This window comes from Rhea americana, unplaced genomic scaffold (genome assembly GCF_003343005.1).
Source record: "Rhea americana isolate MKP2758 unplaced genomic scaffold, rheAme1 scaffold_157, whole genome shotgun sequence".
Taxonomy (NCBI): domain Eukaryota; kingdom Metazoa; phylum Chordata; class Aves; order Rheiformes; family Rheidae; genus Rhea; species Rhea americana.
The window spans coordinates 721733-741434 of NW_028185672.1; the positions used below are offsets into that span (position 1 = coordinate 721733).

The 19702-nt window shown below is 37.5% G+C and overlaps 1 protein-coding gene across 2 annotated transcripts in view; it reads left to right on the forward strand.

The window, feature by feature from the left end:
- Window positions 1-19702, forward strand: part of CCSER1 (coiled-coil serine rich protein 1) — a 686381-nt gene that overhangs the window by 164905 nt on the left and 501774 nt on the right. For both annotated transcript variants that reach the window (XM_085299943.1, XM_085299944.1), the window contains exon 5: window positions 8188-8308. In XM_085299943.1, the coding sequence (XP_085156069.1) occupies window positions 8188-8308 (121 nt within the window). The remainder of the gene's footprint in view (window positions 1-8187; window positions 8309-19702) is intronic.

A 19702-nucleotide genomic window follows, 5' to 3' on the forward strand; every position in this document is an offset into this window, starting at 1 on the left:
TTGAATCAATGAGTGCTTTCATCATTGATTGTAAGATGATTAGATGACCAAAGCTCAAGGTTTGGTTGTCTAATAATCTAATGCTTCTGTTAAGCACTAGCATTAAAAGAAGCCGCAGGAACTGTTTCTTTTAGTTTAATTTCTTACAGGTTACCAAGTTATTACCAAATTACTGCCATGACAAATAAACTTTGAATACAAATGCAAGGGTGCAAATAATGCGCTCCAGAGTTGATAGCCTTTTAGAAGAATTGCCTGGCTTGTGAATAGTGATGGGCTATATAGCCTTCACAACTGGGTTCCAGTGTAGATAACATAAGGCAGATATGTGTGTGCAGCCTTTGTGAATACTACAAGAGACAGAAAACACAAGAAGCTGATAGAATGTAATTCATTTGCCAGTAATAGCGACAATTACAGGGCCATTACAGAATTTCTGATTGTGACTATGCTGTGTTTAAGAATTGGGCCTGTGGTTTTATTGCAGAATTATTACAGCAAACCGTTTGGGGACTGTGAGCATATAGTCTCATTCTCTTAAGCATTCGTTTGGCCAACGTTGTAAAATGTAGCTGTTTCCAAGGGACAAGAGGCACTAGAATGACTATTGAGCTAATAACAATATGGTGATGCATTTAGTTCCCCTTCTCCATTCCTTCTTTTTTCCACTAAGGTCCTCATCAGATCTAGAATCAGAAAGCAGGAAAATCAGGCATTTTATTACTGTTTTTTTTTTTTTTTTTTTTATTATGTGGTCAAAAATGCGTTTCATCCAAAGTACCCTGGCCTTTTGCAAGACGTTAAAATGACCAATAGTCGTCTTGGACTCTAAGGTTTAGTAACACAGAATTCAAAGACTTTGTTGTGTTTCTGGGCCTGAGAAAGAGGTTATGGGAGTGGAATTGTGCACTAGGTTTTGCTGAAGTGTTTAATGCACATGGTGTTTTGAGTTAACAGAGACGGGCCTGAATGGTTCTTCCTTGAGCCCAGTGAATGGACAGAGAAAAGAAGACATAGGTCTGTGTTGCGAGAAGGGGATAACAGATTTTTAAAACCACCTATTTATAAGATGTGATAATAAAAGGCAAATAAAACTTCCTAAGAAAATGACTGTAGAATAAAAAAAAAAAAAAAAAAAAAAAAAAGGTAGTGATTTTAACAATATGGGTTGGTATACTAGTGTGGCTTTGAAGTTTTTTACTGCTTGAACTAGAGGATCTTGTTACTATGTTGAAACTTCTCTAACGTTTTGCAAGTTGGCTCTGTGCAAGTAAACTGTAGGAATTGAAAACTAACAAAAAAATCAATTACGTAGGAAATCCCAAATATCTTTCTCAATTCAGACCAGAATGTCTTGAAATCTTAAGACTACTTTTAAGATATTTCCCTCACTGTGTTTTCATTAACTTAAGTGAAATCTGAAGCTGTAAGTGACACTGTTTCTTACTGCTTCATCTTTGTCTCCCTCCCTATCTCTTCTTTCTATTTTATTTAGGGTGAAATGACATTTAATGTGAAATTTGGGAGAAATGTTACTGCCGTGAGAATCTTCAGGCTGGTAGTAGATACCTGAGAGATTTGATTAAGCAGACAAAGTTATTGTTGCCTGTGCAATGAACGTCTCAAACCTTTGAGATTTACTTCTCTACTGAAGCATATATTTTCTAGAAATACTAAAAATATCCTTGGAAAAAATTAGAGGTGTATTTTAGAAAATTTAAAATAAACAAAAAGAAAAAAATTCTTAAATTTAATTCAAATATAACAGTTTAAAAATGCATGTTGAAATTCAAAAATACATAGAATTTAGAATACAGTAACTGAAAAGACTAGGAATTTGAGGAAAAATTAAAGAGAGAATGAACAGTTGAGGATTCTTTTGGTGAATAGGACTACTAAGAAGGTCTGAAACAGCAAAGCTTTCCATCAAATTCAAAATGCCAATAGAAATAAATAAGCAAAATCTTCAAAACCTGGCTATACCAACCACAGTTTTTACTGGACATGCCAAAATGAATATTCTAGATTTTAAGATCTTCTGTTATGAACTGTTTCTAATATCAATGGCTCCTGGAAAGATAGCTTGACCTGCATACTTAAAACATGCCTTTTTCTTCCCTCAGCTCTTCACTTGTTCTCCTCAATACCAGAATAATTTATCTGAAAAATTTGCGATATCACCTTGCTCTCTGAAYTTTTTTCTTTTTTCTTTTGCCTATATGATCGACTCTTTGCCTCGCCTTTTGTTTGTTGTCCTTCTGTATTTGCTTTATTCAGAGAACCTACTAGTGCACATACGAGTGGGATATTGGAACTCATCAGTCGTTCAGACCATCTCAGAATTCAGCTCATTTCCAAAGCCTCATTAAGGCAGAAATTTAGGGAACAGTGTGTTGAAATGTAAACACCTGAATCTGGAGCTCATGCTCTAGAGTGGTTTAAAAAACAAACAAACAAACAAAAAACCACAGTAAGACAGCAAATATAAAAAGAAAAATGAGATTGTTACTTTGGATCCAGATATTTCTCCCAAAGCCTCCTGCCCCCCTGCAGTGGCAGGAGGCTGTTATGTCAAAAGGAAGTATTTTAACATCTTCAGTGTTCCTAGTTGATTGCCTAACTTTTACAGAAATAAGCAGAAGCTTTTTTTTTTTTTTTTTTTTTTTAAAGTTGTTTCCCATCTTGTTTTGTCTCTTGAATAATGGCAGTTGATTATTTTAAACTTAACAGGCACAAGTGCAAATGCTTTTAATTATTAGAATTAGTGTCCAGCTTGTTTGAATCCAGGAATACTTCATTGTCACGGGCTGCCCATGGCCTGAGTCCCTCATGCTTCCATTACCACGTATGAACATTTTCCTTTTATTCTCCTTAAATTGTGTAGTGCTTACTCTTAATTTCACCAAATGATCTGTTGTATCAAAGGAGACTTTTTCTTCCTAGATCTTTTCTCTTTTTCTAATTAAAAAAGAAAAAGTACAGTTAACAGTGTTAGCAGTAGATGCTGGAGAAGTCGCCTCTAGAGCTTAAAATCTTTCTATTCTCCAGAGATATACTTCGTATTCAGTGGTTGTTGAAGGTTTCTTGCTGACCCTACTGTTCAGGGCATTAAATTCTTTTTTTCTGGTTGATCTAACTGGAACTAACTGTTAAATTAGTCACTCTCATTGTTCTTGAAAGAAACAGAAAAAGAAAAAAAAATTTGTCTCCAAATGTATAGATTTATTTTAGTAATAAACGACATTCTGTGAATGCTTTAACCAGATATGGTCAGTCCAAGTCAACCCTCCTAATAGTAAATATAGGAGGTACTTTAAAAACTTGGCAATGAAAGAAGACAAGCTGTGTGCTTCATTGACATGTAACTTGAAGAATCTGGGGGAGGAATTATGTAACTTGTGAAAGCAGAACTGATCTTTTAAAATAACATTATGCAAAACTAGTCCATTGTATTTTTATTCTTTGTGTTGAGTTGTCCTGTATAGGATTTGATATGTACTGTCTTTATTTCACTAAGAAAAATACATTTCTTAAATGGTAATACATAGCACAGATGTTTCTCCGGTTGTATTATTTCTCTACAATTATTGGCTGATTATGTCATGGTTAAATTAGGAGTAAAGGAGATGCGATTACTGAAAAGTATGGTCTCACTTGCATGGGAGTTGCCTATTTTTTCAGAAGATACTCTCCGTGTAACACAGTGCGAGACACTAAATATCCTTGCCCCTTACATTTAAAGGAATTGCTACGATTAGTACTAAATTAGTCCATTTCATTGTTCAGSTGAGTGCTGATTCCTCGCACAGCGTTTTCCCGTGGTTCTGGAGGTAACAGCGAATGTGCTAAGGAAGCTCTAGGTTCAGCGTGCACCGAAGGTTTGTGTGCCAGTATGGAAGTATTACAGCCACACCTGAAAATACTTGGTTGTTACTTTCTTGTTTTATAAACAGGTAAAACAACAATTGTGCTCCTCTTCGCCCCAATATTGAATGAAACGATTTTAGGAATTTATAATAAACAGGACTGATTAAAGGTAATGCATCACCCTGAGCATCCTCTCATGAAGTGATTGTTAATTATAAATAAATAATAACCTAAATTGCCCAGTCCACTCCTAGCAGACCTATGCATGTTGTGTAAAAAAGTTATTCCCTTCTTTGTGGAGCAAGATATTACCCAGTGCGAACAAGGGAACTTTGGCCCTTAAGACAGTACCTACAAACATACAGTTTGAGTAGTTGAGCTTCATGAGGCAATTTCTGTTACCACTTATTTATCTTTGACTGTAGCTGGAAAATAAAGGTTAAGGGAGCGCTGAACTCAGGTAGTGATCCTATACAGTACATGCACTTGGAACGTAAGGCATTCTGGGGACATTTTTCAAATGCAGAGGCATTTCCTTGTACTCTTCCCTGTGTATTTGTTGGTGATTAGATTAAACGTGTTTCACTTCACTTCCTACATACTGTTGGCAAAGGGCACATTTTTTATTCATAGATTGAAGAAAAACACTTGCTTTTTACACAGTACAATGTTAGGGAGATGGAGCAACTAGATGAATGACTATAGTCAGGCATTTTGCAAACTTTCCTGTATGATACCTAAGAAAAATAGAATTAAAATAACGTGGTATAAACATTTAGTAACATCTGTCATATTTAAGCCCCATCAGTCGTATTAAATGGGAAGTCTAACCAAGCGGGTGATTAGAAAGTACAGAGGAGAAAGAAGCAGCCAGCAGCTATGGAAACATGCTTCTCACAGGTTAAAAGTCTCCGTTCCCCTGTTTGTCCATGAACGGCAGGAATGTGTACTGAGAGCAGAGTTGGGCRGGAAGGCACCAACTAACTCGCACGCTCACTTCCAAAATGCTGCTGGAGCCTGGGGCAGCCATTTATGTCAATGGCTTTTATGTATATCAACTCATATAATGAAAAATTTTGCTTTTTYCTGTTTTCCTCACCAATTTGTTTGGGAAGGCAAAATTTCCAAGTTCTTAGCTGGCTGGTAAAATTGGACCCTTGAGAGTACTTACAGTTACAAGAGGGGAAAATCCCTTGGTGTATTGGTTTGTTATTCCAAGGTCTGTAAAGTTTTGGGAATCTAAGAGATTTAGATTAATGCTGCGTACAGAAGGTACGCATCAGCAATTTTTTTTTCTTGTTTGGGTGAAATGTAGACCAACAGTAGCTAAAAAGCGAAGGTAGAGAAAACAAATGACACTGAAGAGAAATCTGAAATGGAGAGTGGAAAACCACATGGGCTGCTTAAGCAGAGCAGGGCCCAGCTCCGTCAGTGTAAAATATGAGCGCTGTTACTCCGCTTTCAAGCACATTCTCATTACTTGAACGAAAGCTATGAACAGATAATAAGAGAAGACGCTTCAGCAGATGAAAATTACTTACTGCCATGTTGCCACTATTTCATGACATTGTAGTTAATTATCCCATAATGACTTATGTCTTTGTGCACAGGGACTTGAGATAAAAAAGGAGGAATTGTAGTGGCTTTAAAAAGCCATGCCAAGGCATATTTCTGCGTAGAACGGGAGGATAATATACTCCTTGAGGTCATCTCACTGCAACACTGCTTGGTTTGTCTTCAGCTGTGAGCCAGGGGATGGTTCTGCACCCCTTGCAGGGGCTGCTAGGCAAAAACAGTTGGAGTTGTGCTCTTTCACGTGGAATTTCTGTAAGGGCTGTGAGCCCGTAGCAGGGTCATTTTTTTTTTTACTCTTTTATCTTTCTTTGTAGCTGCTCTGATGGATAGTAGGTGACCCAGGCAAAGTCCTACCCTGTAATGCTTTCATAGTTACAAGGCTTTTTACAAGTTGTCAGTTAATAACTAAATCTTCGAGTGGTATCACAACTCTCTCTCTTTAAAGAGAAATACCAATTTGCTTCATACTTTACTCTCCCCTTTCTTTAATTGGCATTCTAGATTAAAATTCGGAGAATGAAATTCAATGTGCCCCTAGATAACCCCCCCTCTTTTTTCCTTTCTTTTTGCAATTCAGCTGTAAATCCAGAGTCGGATAGACCTAAAGCTTCTCATTTGCACATGTTCAGTTTCAGTCAGTGGCTGTGAAGAGAAGATACTAATTTGCATGTACAAGGTACTGGAGATGCTATCACTCAGTTGCTTGGAGCCTACCAAATAGCATCTYGCAGATGTGAGATGTGCTAGTTGCACATAATGTTTACAGTAAGGTAAAACTCACCTAAAACATGAATATTCTATATTCTCACTAGCTGTGTTTTGCACAGTCCCTCCTTACTTTTTTTAAAGTAGCAACTTGTAATGTTTATCCCACCCGTATATCAATATGCTTTGTGATAAGTTCTCTTTGGGTACGATGGTGTTTTGGAGATTGGTGTCTGATGGTGACCGAGTTATGAATAACACTTCCAAAGAAAAATGAAGGTGATGTTTCAGGACTGGTGACTTTGTATGCCTAGCCACTCGGTGCAAAGGAGGCGCTTTTTTTAAATGTACAAGTATAAGCAGTGCTGGAGAACATCCAATATATTAAATGTAATTTCTTGTAGTCCATAAAAAATGATCTTCCTACTGGAATCTGCCCATGCTCAAACTGGCTCAGAAGTGCTCTGAAAGCAGAAATCCCCTTGCGTGTTTCAGACCTTTGTGCAAATATTCAAGTGGCTTTTGTCATTTTCCTTTCAGTCCACTCGGTAGCTGCCTTAAAGCATGTGTTTCCACTCCGTGGTGTTCGTTTGGCACATGCTGTCTGGTAGACGTGTGCTAAATTCATACTCAGTGCCATTCGAGCGCTCAGGGTAAAATACCGCAGTGTTTGTCTTGTTAATTGTTCTGGCTTGGCACTCGATGGCGGTTATATGGATGAAGCTTCGCTCTGGAGTTTTAGTAGAGGAGAGCAGGCTCTGCGAAAGATAGGTCGCCTGCAGGCAATAAAGGAGGAGACAGCACATCACTGTGGAGGCAGGAAGGTTATTGAGGCATCAGAGAAAAGTTTTCCATTGATAAATGTCCCAGTTCAATGTTCACAGCTATCACATCCTTGCGCTAAAGTATGCACTGATGAAATAGGATCTTCCCAGCTTTGACTCATTGGCCAGGTGTGATGGTCATTCCTATTTTACTGTCCGTTACTGGCAGTATATGTGCATATGTATGCTATAAAATAGTTTTATATGTTATATATTTGAGATTCTGTGCGACTTTCTGCTTAAAACATGGGCCACCACACTCTTACTCACTTAAGTGCGACATGCATAGTCTGACAAATGTATAATATAAGAAGCTACTGCAGTTTGCGTGATACAACTAGCTTTTACTTCCAGCTTTTATTCAGCTCGTAAATGTAGACCTTGGCTGTTAAGGAAATCTATGCCTTCAAAATGTGTAGCAGTTAGTGGTGATTACTTAAGTGCTAAATTACTAGTACTTGCAATTTAAATTTTAGAAAATATAAATGAACAAGTATAGCTATCTCTTTGGAGATCAGATGATTTTGAGAATTCATTTATTAGTACTACTAGGGCCTGATGTTCAGCTGAGATAAATTATTGTTCTTCCAGCTCTAAATTCCTCTGAGTCATATCATCCAGCACAATGATACCTAAATAACTTGTATGAAGGGAAAATGTGAATCAATGTATCAGATATCACTCCTAGATCATTTGGATTTGTCCCTTTTGGACTGAAGTGAGACTTAGTAGTCGAAGCCAAAGAGCCTGACTAATCAGGCTTTCTCAAAACTAGTCTCTTACTAAGATTGAAATTTCTAATGGTGGAAGGCTCATCTGAAACCCATCCTTACTTTCCACTCTCACTTCTAATATGTGACAAAAAAGAGAATGAGAAATGCATCATATTCTGATGTTACTTGTGAAGATCCAAGTCCTTCTAGGTCTTGGACACACCAGTGAGCTAGAGCACACTGACATCATATTTTTTGCGAGCTAAATCTTAGTGAGTGGTAATGGGCTCATCAGTCTGTGGCAAAAAAGTACCAAGCAAACGCTTTAGGAAATGTGAAAAACAATGAAGCTTTTCATTGCAGAAGGCCATAATGAAGTCTGATAAACCATTTGCAATTTTATTTGTTGGAGTAGGACTCGATCGTATATTTTGCTTTTTTAAAAAAACATTTAAAATACGCACTGACTTCACTTTTTAACACTGAGATTTTTATCTTTGCAGTTTGCCGGGAAGACTCATACCAGTCGATAGTCTCATGTGCTGCTGTAGTACTTACCCCGGTAGAACCAACAGTGGATACAAGGAAAAAAGAACAGACAAAAATGCCTGATGTGTCTAAACAGTGAGTTATTGCTTCAAATAATATGATTATGAATGCATTTTAAACATCAGGCCAGATTCTTTCTTGTGGGTATGCATGTACACTTCTTTTCTGTTTCACCAGGGGTTGTGGAGGACTTTCTTAAAAGCAGAAAGTGGCCTGAGGCTAGGCTTTCTTTTTTTCATTAACTTGTCCTTTCCATGACTTTTGATAATGAGGTGCACAGAGGAAATGGACATTTATACTCCAAGAAAATGACTTTTTAATAGACTTAATAAGACTATTATTTTTATATAAAAGTTTCTTGCACGTTTTCTAGTCAACAGTTGGTTTTTTAGAAAAAACATAATTCTTAAATGGTCATCTTAAATATTTCAGTATTTTTCAGTGACTGTTTTACTACTTAATATGAGATATGATGGCATCTTCAGAAGTGTGGTAATGGTCTTCTGAGAAAATCCTATTAAATTAAATAGACTGCAATTTGATATCTTGCCGTGTTGTATTAGAGGAGAATCATGACCACAGCATGAATAGTAACATTTATCTTGCAATTCTAGGCGGGATGGTTGTTTCTTAACAATTGAAAATAGCTTCTTTTTTCAGGAAAAGAAAGAAAACATAATAGCAGTAGAATGTGTCAATCAGTAGTTCTCTTTCCATAAAATCTTAGCATGAATACTTTTTAAATGTAAAAATGAACAAGATTGAATTAGATATGAGGCCTGAAATATAGGTGCAAACACTTTGAGTCAGATTAAAATATGTATAAACTATCATATCTGTTACTAACTATAATAAGGTATACTCATAAGGTATGAAGTCTGTCTTTCCGGTACACATTTAGCCTTTAGTACAAGTATGTGACTTAAGTCTTTATCTAACCGCAGCATCTATTTCATTCTGGTGATAAAATACTTCTTCTCAGTCTGCCTGTATCTAAAGGTTTAAAACAATTTTTGCCCATCATCTCACTCTTGCTAGAATCACTTCATATTTGAAACACTGCTAGTATCTAATTGCTGTCTTAYTGGTATGACTTCAGATGATGAATACCAAGAAATTGGAAAGGCAGTAGTCCCCAAAGTGCTACACAGAAATCCAGAATATTTTTTATGGTTAGTTCAAACCATTTACTAAATTTTTGCCTTCTTTCCATTTGAAAGACAAACAGGAGGTGGTGTTTGGTTGGCTTTTTCCTACGCTATCAGCAGCATTTCATAATCCTTTAGGAATTCAAAGTAAGGCAGCTCTTGTATGTGTTTAGCATGTGCTTGAGGACTTGAGTGAAGCCACCACCTAGATTTTTTTCCCCCTTCATCATATTGATACTAGCAAGTATGTTCAAGTACTGTTTTCTTTTTTTTTTTTTTTTTNTTTTCTTTTTTTTTTTTTTTTTCTTATTTAGAACCACATTGGCAAGATCTTCTAAGCACATAGTCACATAAATTATACTTATCTCATGCACTCAGAAGTCTCAGAAACATACTGTGACTACTGTTCCAATTTGTTGGTCTTGTAGGTGTTTGGGATTCTTTTAGAAAGAAAACAAACTTGTGCTTAGACAAATGAGACATATTTGAAGATCATGTAAAACAGCATCACTGTATTAATATCTTTAACCAACATTTCTTACAAATATATGAGGAATGAAACATCTTTTCAGAAATCTTTTACATGTTATTTGAACAGGAATAGAGTAAATTTTCTGTAAACTTTCGAAGCAATTGTAGGGGGATTAAAGCATACTGATTCAAGAAAATCTCAAGAGCTGTGAGTCAGTATCCTTTTTACTCCTCCCCTCTAATTCCATCCCTGTGCTTTCTAGATGTAGACTGTTTTCCCCACTTTTAATATTTAATATTTCAATATCCACTATTAGTGGAAGCAAAACAGGTATCAGTTTCTTTGTCTAAATCTGCCAGGATCATCTGTGTGTGTCCCCATCAAGCAAGAGGAAGCCCTTGAGCCATGCAGAATTGCACTGACTTGAGTGCAGAGTCCCTCTGTGGGCTGATCTGCAGAGATTTTCCATTAAAATTATTGGCATTCCTAATTACCTTTCCTGCAGGTAACAGAGATGGTTTGATTTGTATGCTTATGTTTGTGCATCTCAATGGTTTGGCTTTAAATGCTCCCAAAACTGTGAATATTGCAGAGGGCTGAGCATTGGCCAGCTCTCCAGCAATTAAGTCTGGGGAGAAGAACAACAGTGACTTCAGGRCCTTGGCAGAATAGATTTAGAATAAGAAATGCTTTCTAAAGGAAACTCAGTATAATCTAAAACTGATAAAATACATATTAATGCCAAGACAACAAACAGCTGCAAATAACTAAAAAATAATTATATGGTAAATTGCAGTAGAGCTATATGTAAGATCTCTAAGACACAAGCTATGAATGAACCCTGGGGGAAAAAGAGCCTTTAGTGTAAATTGTATAATAAGTGTAATACGTGACTAATGATGTTATTTGGTCTTAGAAAGAAACTCTTCAGTGTTTTTAAATAATGTACTGTATTTGCTTAATATAATTTTACTGTAAGTAGCAAATAAATATGCCAGAAGCGGTAGCAGCAAAACTTAACGATTCTTTGAAGTGTCAGTAATTAGATATTATCAGGATTGGTGGAATAAAAGGCCAATTTATTTACTTTTTCCTCTATTTCCTCTTGGAGTTCATAAACATTTCATAAGAGAGCAATTTCTTAGCAACACATAGGGAATTACTATCTCTTGTGCACTGTGGGCCAACCCTTCCCTCTGTCACTCAGCAGAGATGTACTTGACTGAATAATGTGATAATGTAAGAAAGTAGCAGCAAAGTAAGTGGAGAAAAGCTCTGGCTTTCCTCAGGCCAAGCAAACATCTTATGTTTAGCAGTGCTAGGAGTGCCATAACCCATTGTAAAAAGCACGAAGGAACCTGTTTGGTGAAGATGCAAAACCTACAGGAGGAAGACGCAGTCCTTGCTAGGTGCTTTTGCCATTTTCCTGTGTTGCTTTGAAGGTTGCTAGAGCACAGAAAGACAGAAGGGGCTTGCTGCTCTTCTGTAAATACGAATTTTGGAACAGGGCATTTCTCTGCTTTCTATAGAAGAACAATGCACAAGTCATCTTGTTTTCTGTGCTCAGGAAAGCACGCTTTGTGTGCCCAGCTGGCGATAGCAAGAGGCACCTCTTAGTAGCTCTCAGCCTTCCAGTCCCCACCAGGCGGCGGCACAGAGAAATATGTAGGCTGAACGTCAGTGCGGGGTCAGGACAAAAAACCAAGAAATGTGAGCTCTAGCTTGCTTTTTCCTCTGTGCCCTCTACTTTTTCTAGGATATTGAATTAATTTGTTGTTATATTTTGTAGAAACAGAAGCCTTAAACCCACACTGGCTTAACGATTCAAGTTTTCAAGACCTTTTCACATTGCTCTGGTGATAATTCAGTCAGTTGCTCCTGAAGGTGTGCAGATGCTATAGTAATTGGAGCAGTTTCTTCTGTTTGCACAGTCTTAACTTTAGTCCTTCCTATCTGAATTCAAATAAAAATGAATCAGCAGCTGAGGCTCAGCAATGTCAGGAGGAATCCTCCCTTCCATTTCAAGTTCTTGCAGAGAGCAGAGGAAAGAAGGTAAGGCCAGGGAAATGCAAATTGTGCTTTAAAACAACTTTGCTTCAGCTTCTGTGATCAAAATACCAGCTGAATGCTCACACTGCAAGGGACAGCACAGAAACACAAGTTTCTCAAACATACCGGTTTCCAAGAAGATAATATTCTGCTGCTGTGTAGACAGCGAATAAAATCTGTTCATGTGCTACCAGTGCTTAAAGAAGTGTAGTGCAATTCAGATGCTCAATTTTAAATTTAAAGTTAAGCAGGTGCTCATGTTCCTTTTTGTTTTTTAAATAGTATCCTTGGGTATGACTATACTGCAGTGCAGCGAAGTGATGGCAGCATATAAGCTGTCTGAGCTGGCGAGGTTGAAGCTGGCTTTTGCATTTGTACTTCAGCTGCAGTCACATTTGTAGGTTTTGCTTTTTGGGGGTGGTGGGAAATATTATTTCTGTTGATTTGTTCTTAGAATTACTAGTTGTGTCATGAATCAGATAATRTAACTTGCTAACTGTTGGCCATATCACAAAGAAATATTTTCATAAACTTCAGGGGAAATTTCCAGATTAAGTTCTTAGGTAAATGCTACAACAATTCTGGAAGCACTTTATGCTCTTAAAAATTAAGGCAGATTTTTCTTTTGATAAATACCATCGGTGGACCTACATGGTGAGTCATTTTAATATCACATCTGTACTGAAGCTGTTTAATGTGTGCCTTGAAACTGTACTTACCTAAGCAAGATGGTCATACATGAGCTCAGCTTCAAAAACTAGTCTCCTTGGAGTCGCAATGACTAGTTGGATACTTACTGATAGAAAATAGGGTAAATGGGAGAATTTTAGTTTCAGTGCAATTCTGTACTGAACTGTTAAGTGCAGATACTTGGTCTGGCAACTAGGAAGGTTTTGGTGCATGTCTGTTCCATACTTGCTGGCTATAGTAAATTTATAGCTAAATTTAGGAAACTTTTTTTCTATATGAACTTCAAGTTGTAAAAATGTAATTGTTACGTTGGAAGACTCTAGTAGTGCTTGTTGACTCTTTACAGCCTTGCCTAACGCCTTTCAAAGGGAGTAGAAAAGAAGCTGATTATAGTCTACTCTTCAATTGAGTTATAGATTCTCTTTTCCTTTCTCTCTCTCTTTCTCTTATTTTTTTTTTCTTTTTATGATAAATCTCTGGGGATAGATTCTTCTCACAGGGTGTCAGTGCAGTTATTTTGCCTCTCTGTTACTCGTTGCCCCTCTGTGGTGTCAGAAGTGTGGTCTCTAATGCAGCTGGTTTGTCAGGCTTTAGTATCCCTCTGCAGATTTGTATCTGGTTTGACAGTCCATTCAAGAAGGCATGTCTTGCTAATGTGAAAAATGAATGCTTTTCAGACTAGTCTGGACAACCTGTTAAAAGGTGATTGAACTGTTTCAGTTTCTTGGGTAACTGCAATGATGCACTGAGAAAGTATTGCTCCTTTGGTGGTACTGAGAGTATATGGATGTCCACTATCGCTCTGGAATTACATTGGTTTGAAAACTCTTGTTCAGACTTGGTTTGAAACAGTAAAAGACCTCACCTGAATTATAGTATACTTTCCGATATAAGATTTTATCTTACTAATATTTTATTAGGCAGAGAAGGAGAATTTGTATACATTTCTTTAGGACTAGTACTTAAAATTTTAGTAAGGAACTTATAATACAATATGCTGATGTAGTGAATAGTCACATGAGCTAGTAATAATTGTTTTCTAGACAAGTAGGAAGAAAATATGTTTCTGCAAGGGCCAAATACATTCTCTGAAGTGCCTGACAGACATGGGTGCTTGGGATGTCCCGTAGGGAACCAGGAGGGCCTGGGTCTCCCCAAGGCCCAGGCCAGAAAGGTTGGTTGTGCCCATATGGATGACGTTCTGCCTGCCTTCCCCAAACCCAACTAGCTGGAACTGCTATCTAACCTTGGCTCTTTTTTAGGCAGCTCAGACTAGTAACTTCCTTCTGCTTTCCTTGAAGAAAAAAAAAAAAAAAGCAATAACAGATCAAACTCTTATGTTTCTACTGTTTTTACTCTATGTCCTACCACTGCCAAAAAGAGTTATGATTTTGTACGAACAAAAAATAAATAATGATCGTGCAAATGAAGTATAATTAGACTACAAAGCGAATGTGGAACAAAACTTGTATCTGATTATAGAATGAGAGTATCAGCAGTTCACACGTTCCTTCTCCGTCACTGTAGCCAGCAATTTATAGAAAAGGAAAACAATGTACTTAAGTACTTTATCTTAGGCAGTTGTTTGCAGCTAAAGGATTAGAAAGTTCTGTATAGCTTAATTTGATGTTTAGTTGCAAATGTTAATTGTAATCATAGTATTCAATATTATATTCAGTTACTTGTAGTTCAAGACCTGTCTTTTTCTGTGTGGTTGTGAATAATGCAAGAAGCAGAGGAATGATTGCAGCCCTCTTAGGGAGGGAAGACGCTATGCAGAGTATGTCTATAGCGCCGCCATAACAAAATCTGCATTGTGATCCAAAAATCTCTGCTCCTTTAAATATGCTCCTTTAAAATTGTAATGCTTCCTCTTTCTTCTGAGGAGATACTTGGGTCCATCTGCCTTTGGTGTATTATTGACGTGCCTAGACCTCATGCAGGTCATGGAAAGACGTAAAGATGAATGTCAGGCCTGCTGCTGAATTAGGTCCATTTGGATTAAAGCAGAGACACTAAACCATTTCCATGTTGAGATAATTGTTGTATTTTCAAAATAAGACTAGTGCATTGCATCATTGCGTAATTCTCTTATTAATGAGAGAAAACCAAGAAAATAAAAATGTCAAAGGATAATACAGCTTTGTTGAAATACAATGTGTCTGAGCTCCAAATGAGCTTCCTGTAGAAGTTGTGGAGAGTTAAAATAGGTATGATGATTTACATCGATGGAGAATGTGACCAAAGCTGACTTAAAGCAGTGAACTCTGCAAACTAGGCAGAACACGGTTCTGGTAATAGGCAATGCAGCTTGCCCGTGCTTCAGCAACAAACAATGGACAAAATGACTCAATGGCTATAATTTTCTAACTAGACCTGAAGTCATTATACTGAAACGTTTGTCATCACACCACAGCTACGTTTAGGAAACGATTCTGCTTTAGCCTGAGGCAACGATAAAATATAATTTTATTCCATTTACACCCCTAAGCTTATATACCTTTCTGATACTATAAAGTCATTCTATTTTTGACGATAACTCTAACAAGAATGTTTTTCAGAGTAGGATTATCCATTCACGTCTCATTCTTGAGACAGTTTTTTCCCTAAATTACTTTAAAGTTGATGCCTTTCCATGTGTCTTTTCTGTTCTGTGTGAGCCATCTTGTTCAATTTCAATTTCCAATTTTAATTTGAAAATTTTAAATTTCATTTGAAAAGTGTTCCAAATATATAGTGGTTGCATACCTGTTTTTCACATTTTCTTTTTTTTCCACAGAAGTAAAAGCTTTTGACAGTACATGGATTTTATACTTTGAGGGAGGATTAATGGATTTTTAGATCCATGTCTGTATCAGTACTGCTTGGCTGGCAAAATCAGACACCAGTCTTTACATGAACAATTTTCATTTAGACAGACTTGTCAGGGCAGGTGTTTAAAATATACTTAGTACAAGAATGAAAATTCACTTTGTGTGTGCTATAGTGTCTAGAAGATTTGTTTAGATTACAGAGAAGAGCTTTGGTGCCTAACACTTGGCAACAAAAATTTGCTTCTTTGGCCAATGATCATATAGACTTAACTTGGAAAAGACTGCTGATGCRCTATTTTTGACAGGTTCTTGAGTATGCAAATCATGAAAAGATTTTTATCCAGTTGAAATCTGTTTTGGAGAAAAAAGTAGCATACCAAATAACCATAACTGTATTAAGGCAGATTTTTGGTAAAGTATCTTTTAATGCATGAAATGGATGGATCCAGCTAGGCTTGAACTAGGTGTTGTTGAAAGGCACGACAGGAATGCTAAGGACTCTTCTAAACTAATGGCCTTGAATAATTTTTGGAAAAATATTCTTGACATATACATTGTAATGAGACCAGCAAATGATAACTCATACTTACGACGAGATAGGACTTTCTTTGCAGTTTGAATTTTGTGTTGAGATTTTATCATGGAATGAAATTGGAATGATTATGTTGAGAGTCCTTAACCTCTGGACCAAGTCTAAAAGGTGATTTATTTGAAGTAAATAAAATCTTGCCTGGCTCTTAGAAAAGGACCGCTTACCATAGAGAGTGCAGGTAGAAACGCTTGAGGTTTTCAGAAGCTGAGCAAATGGAACAGGCTTAGGCAATTAAATGTCAATGATTTTTTTTTTTTTAATCTGGAGATCCATGTTTAAAGCATTGCTGTTCTAAATTGTAGCCTCAGTCTCTTTTAAGATTTGTTATTCTAATAAATTTATGGTGCTTTCCTTTATTTTATGTGGCAGCTGCCTAAGCGCTATAAACCACACTGCCTGCTGGAATGACTGTAAAACGGCATTCGAATGTAGCAGCCTTCTGAGCCAAGGCTGCAGTCTGGAGTGTGAGGAATGACCCACTCGTTTATGTTAGGGTAAAAAGAACAATAACGAACAAAAGGAAAGAAACCCACTCCCCTGTGGAAAACGGGGGCTTCATTTTTGTCCAGTTTAGACATAGACACCCAAAATGAACATCGTTACTCGCTGAGCTTCAAGTGTGTTATAAAGGAGATGTAAAGCTTTTATTTAGCGCCTGCTTACTCTGTGGGCTGAAAGAACTTGAACTCATGGCAGAGCACAGAAATCTCAAAATGAATGCTATCAGCTTACTGTCGTGTCTTCCTCTTCATTTTTAAAAAGCTGTTCTTGTGATAGTTGAAGTGTAAAGTTAGTTCATACGCACATTTGTTGTGTATTGGTTATTAAATTTGTATTTCAGTAACTGATTTATGCAGTGTACTGAACTAGTTGCAGTAGGGAATGGTAAGTCTCGTGTTCAGCCTTGATACCCAGTGATGCCCATGGAGAACTGACAGGAGCTGTGGGACTTTGCGGAAGGAACAGGCTTGCAAAGCACGGTGGTGAGAGCTTGGGGAGGAAGCCCGTGCAACTTGAACAGGGAAAGAATCAAATGCTGGCTGCACCYATTCTCTTTGCTCATACGCTCCTACGTCCAAAACCTTTAAATGCTCCCAGGAGTTATATTCCTGCAAAACTGGGGCAAAAATATTTATTGCAGGCGAGTTCTTCAGCTCAAGCTTGCACAAAACTAAGGGGAAGTGCTTGGTAATAAAGAGCAGCTCTAGAAACAGAATTGTACTTTCTGGTATGTAAGAGCATCTGCTGATGCTGGACAGTAATTACAGTTCTGCCTGAACCACGGCCAGCGATGGTGAGAGCTTTAGTGTGCCAGGAGAAATGGAAGGCAGGTCTGGGCCCGTGCTTCTGTGCAGCAGCCCCAGTGCTGGGTTGGTGGTGTCCTCTGAAGGCAAGGGGTTGCAAGGGAGAAGAGACGGAGGGGGATAATTTGTTTTGCAATTTAGAAATCTGTGTTAAAGTACAACCTCAGTTCTCAGAAATTAGATTTCAAAGCATAATTGCAGCTCAAATGTAAAAAAAGTAATCAACTATGTTATTACTTGTGAACAATTATAGCATCATAAAGTGGAAAATAAATATGGAGGAAATAATACGCTTGTACATGTAATATTAAGGTTGTGAAGTACTTAATTTGGTTAGACAAACGCATTGTAGATTAAAACTAGAAAAAACAGATCAAATACGTAGCAGAGGTGCACTGGTTTTACTTTCACAGTAATTTCATAATATCACTGAAGCATAACAAAGAATGGCATTTCTCAGGAATTTCTTACATCCATTAGAAGACGAGGAAAGGAGGGATGTCAGGGAAAAAATAGGCAGATTTGCAGTTATGATTGTATGATATAGCTATTGGACTACACTGTTTGCTTTTATAGTTCATTGTATGCTTCCAGTGAAAACATTGCCAGATGCTCTTTCAAATCTGATCAGTGAAAAACTAATATTGTGATGGTGATGTTCGTGGTTTTATTGAGAGGTTTGCTAAGCCATGTACTTTGTATAGCCGTCCTAAAAACCATCATTCTGTGCAGCAGCTGTACTTAAAGTTAACTTTGTTATGAAATATTACACTGATCTGCATCATATTATTGTGAGTTAAAATAGTAATAGTGCCGGAGCAAATGAGGTTCAGTGAGTGTGCTGCTAGATTGCCTCGTGATGCTTCAGGTCTGAGGCATTAGCTGCATCCTTGGGGGAATGAATTACATGAAAACATACAGGTTACTTGCATGTTTTGTTTCCCCAACCACTTTGTTTTGCAACTCTGAATGAAGAGAGAGGCTCCGGAGGAATGCACAGTCAAAATGTTAGTATTTCTAGGGCAAGATTTGTTCTGTTTTGCAGAGGAGAAAGAGGTATTAGGGAAAGGATAGAAATAATTTTAAAAGCATTCTTGTTTTCCTCACCTCCAGCTCCTTTGTTTGTTTGTTTGTTTTGTTCTGTGTTTTTTTCCTGGAGGGAATGAAGATGTGGAGGCAATATCGCTCTTACTCCTGCCTGTGTTTACATTTTTAGTGTACTTACAAATAGCCCTGGGAGTAGGGATTTTAGTAACTGATCAAAATGCATGTTTACGTTGAATATCGAATACTCTACGATTWACTGGCATTGATTTACTGATAGCAGAGGAGAGGGCATATAGCTAAAAAGGCGAAATGGTGGTACTGCCCTTCCTTTTCCTCTTCCCCACTCCTGAGGAGGCCAGAAGGAGAGGAGACAAGGGGAAAGGATGAAGCATTAACACATCTCGACACAAGCAGCATTGCTGCAGTTGCGTTGTTTGAGACATTGCAATACATTTGCAGTTGTATTGAAATAAAATTCCATTGTGAAGACAAAATATTGTATCAAGCAACAGTGAATTTCAGATAGCTTAAGGCCACAAGAACAATCCATACAGTCATGAAGCAAGTACAAGCTGGTTCTTCCTCTGGTGCTCCAGAGCAGGATTAAGCTGGGATATACCAAGGAGATCTACTGGCCAAGCTACTTTCTATGAGTAGTAGCTGCGGTAGCCACAATGGAATAATGTACTGATTTTTGTGAAGGAAGATTTCCTTTCTTTTCTTTTCTTTTCTCCATGCCGTAGCTACAACTACTTTATGAGCTTCCTGCACCAGGTCTTTTTACTAGGTCTTTGTGACTGTGGTAGGATTTGACTAGAAGGAACACTAGAAATTGTTTTGCTTTCGGTGCTTTAATGGTCTCTGTTGTTACACAGAGGTGTAGGCTGTAGCTTTTGCTCCTGCTACAACATTGATTAAAAACATTTCAGCATGTATTGCAAATATATACACCTATTAATAATCTAGATTTAGAGTCTCCATCACAGCAGCTCACATCATCAGTTGTGAACAGCTTTGATAAATGTCTTGAAAGAGAAAGAAGGAGAGAAAAAGAGGCCAATGCTTTTGCATCAAACCTGTTTCTTTCGTTATTGAATTGTTTAAGTATATGTTACAAGTTACTCTGTTAGTATTAGCAATATGTAAATAGCTGTATGTGTTAGAGCTGCAATGTCAGGCGGTGTGGTGGGGTTAAGCAGTTTGTTTATAAAGCTCTGAAGTTCCAACAGCTCTGTGCTGAGTCTCCATTTTGACCTGCACAAATTTGGACAGCTGGCTAAAAAGAAGCATATGCCAGATGGAAGAAGTGGGTTTTGCAGAAGCATGTACCTGCACATCAAAGCATGACATAGGT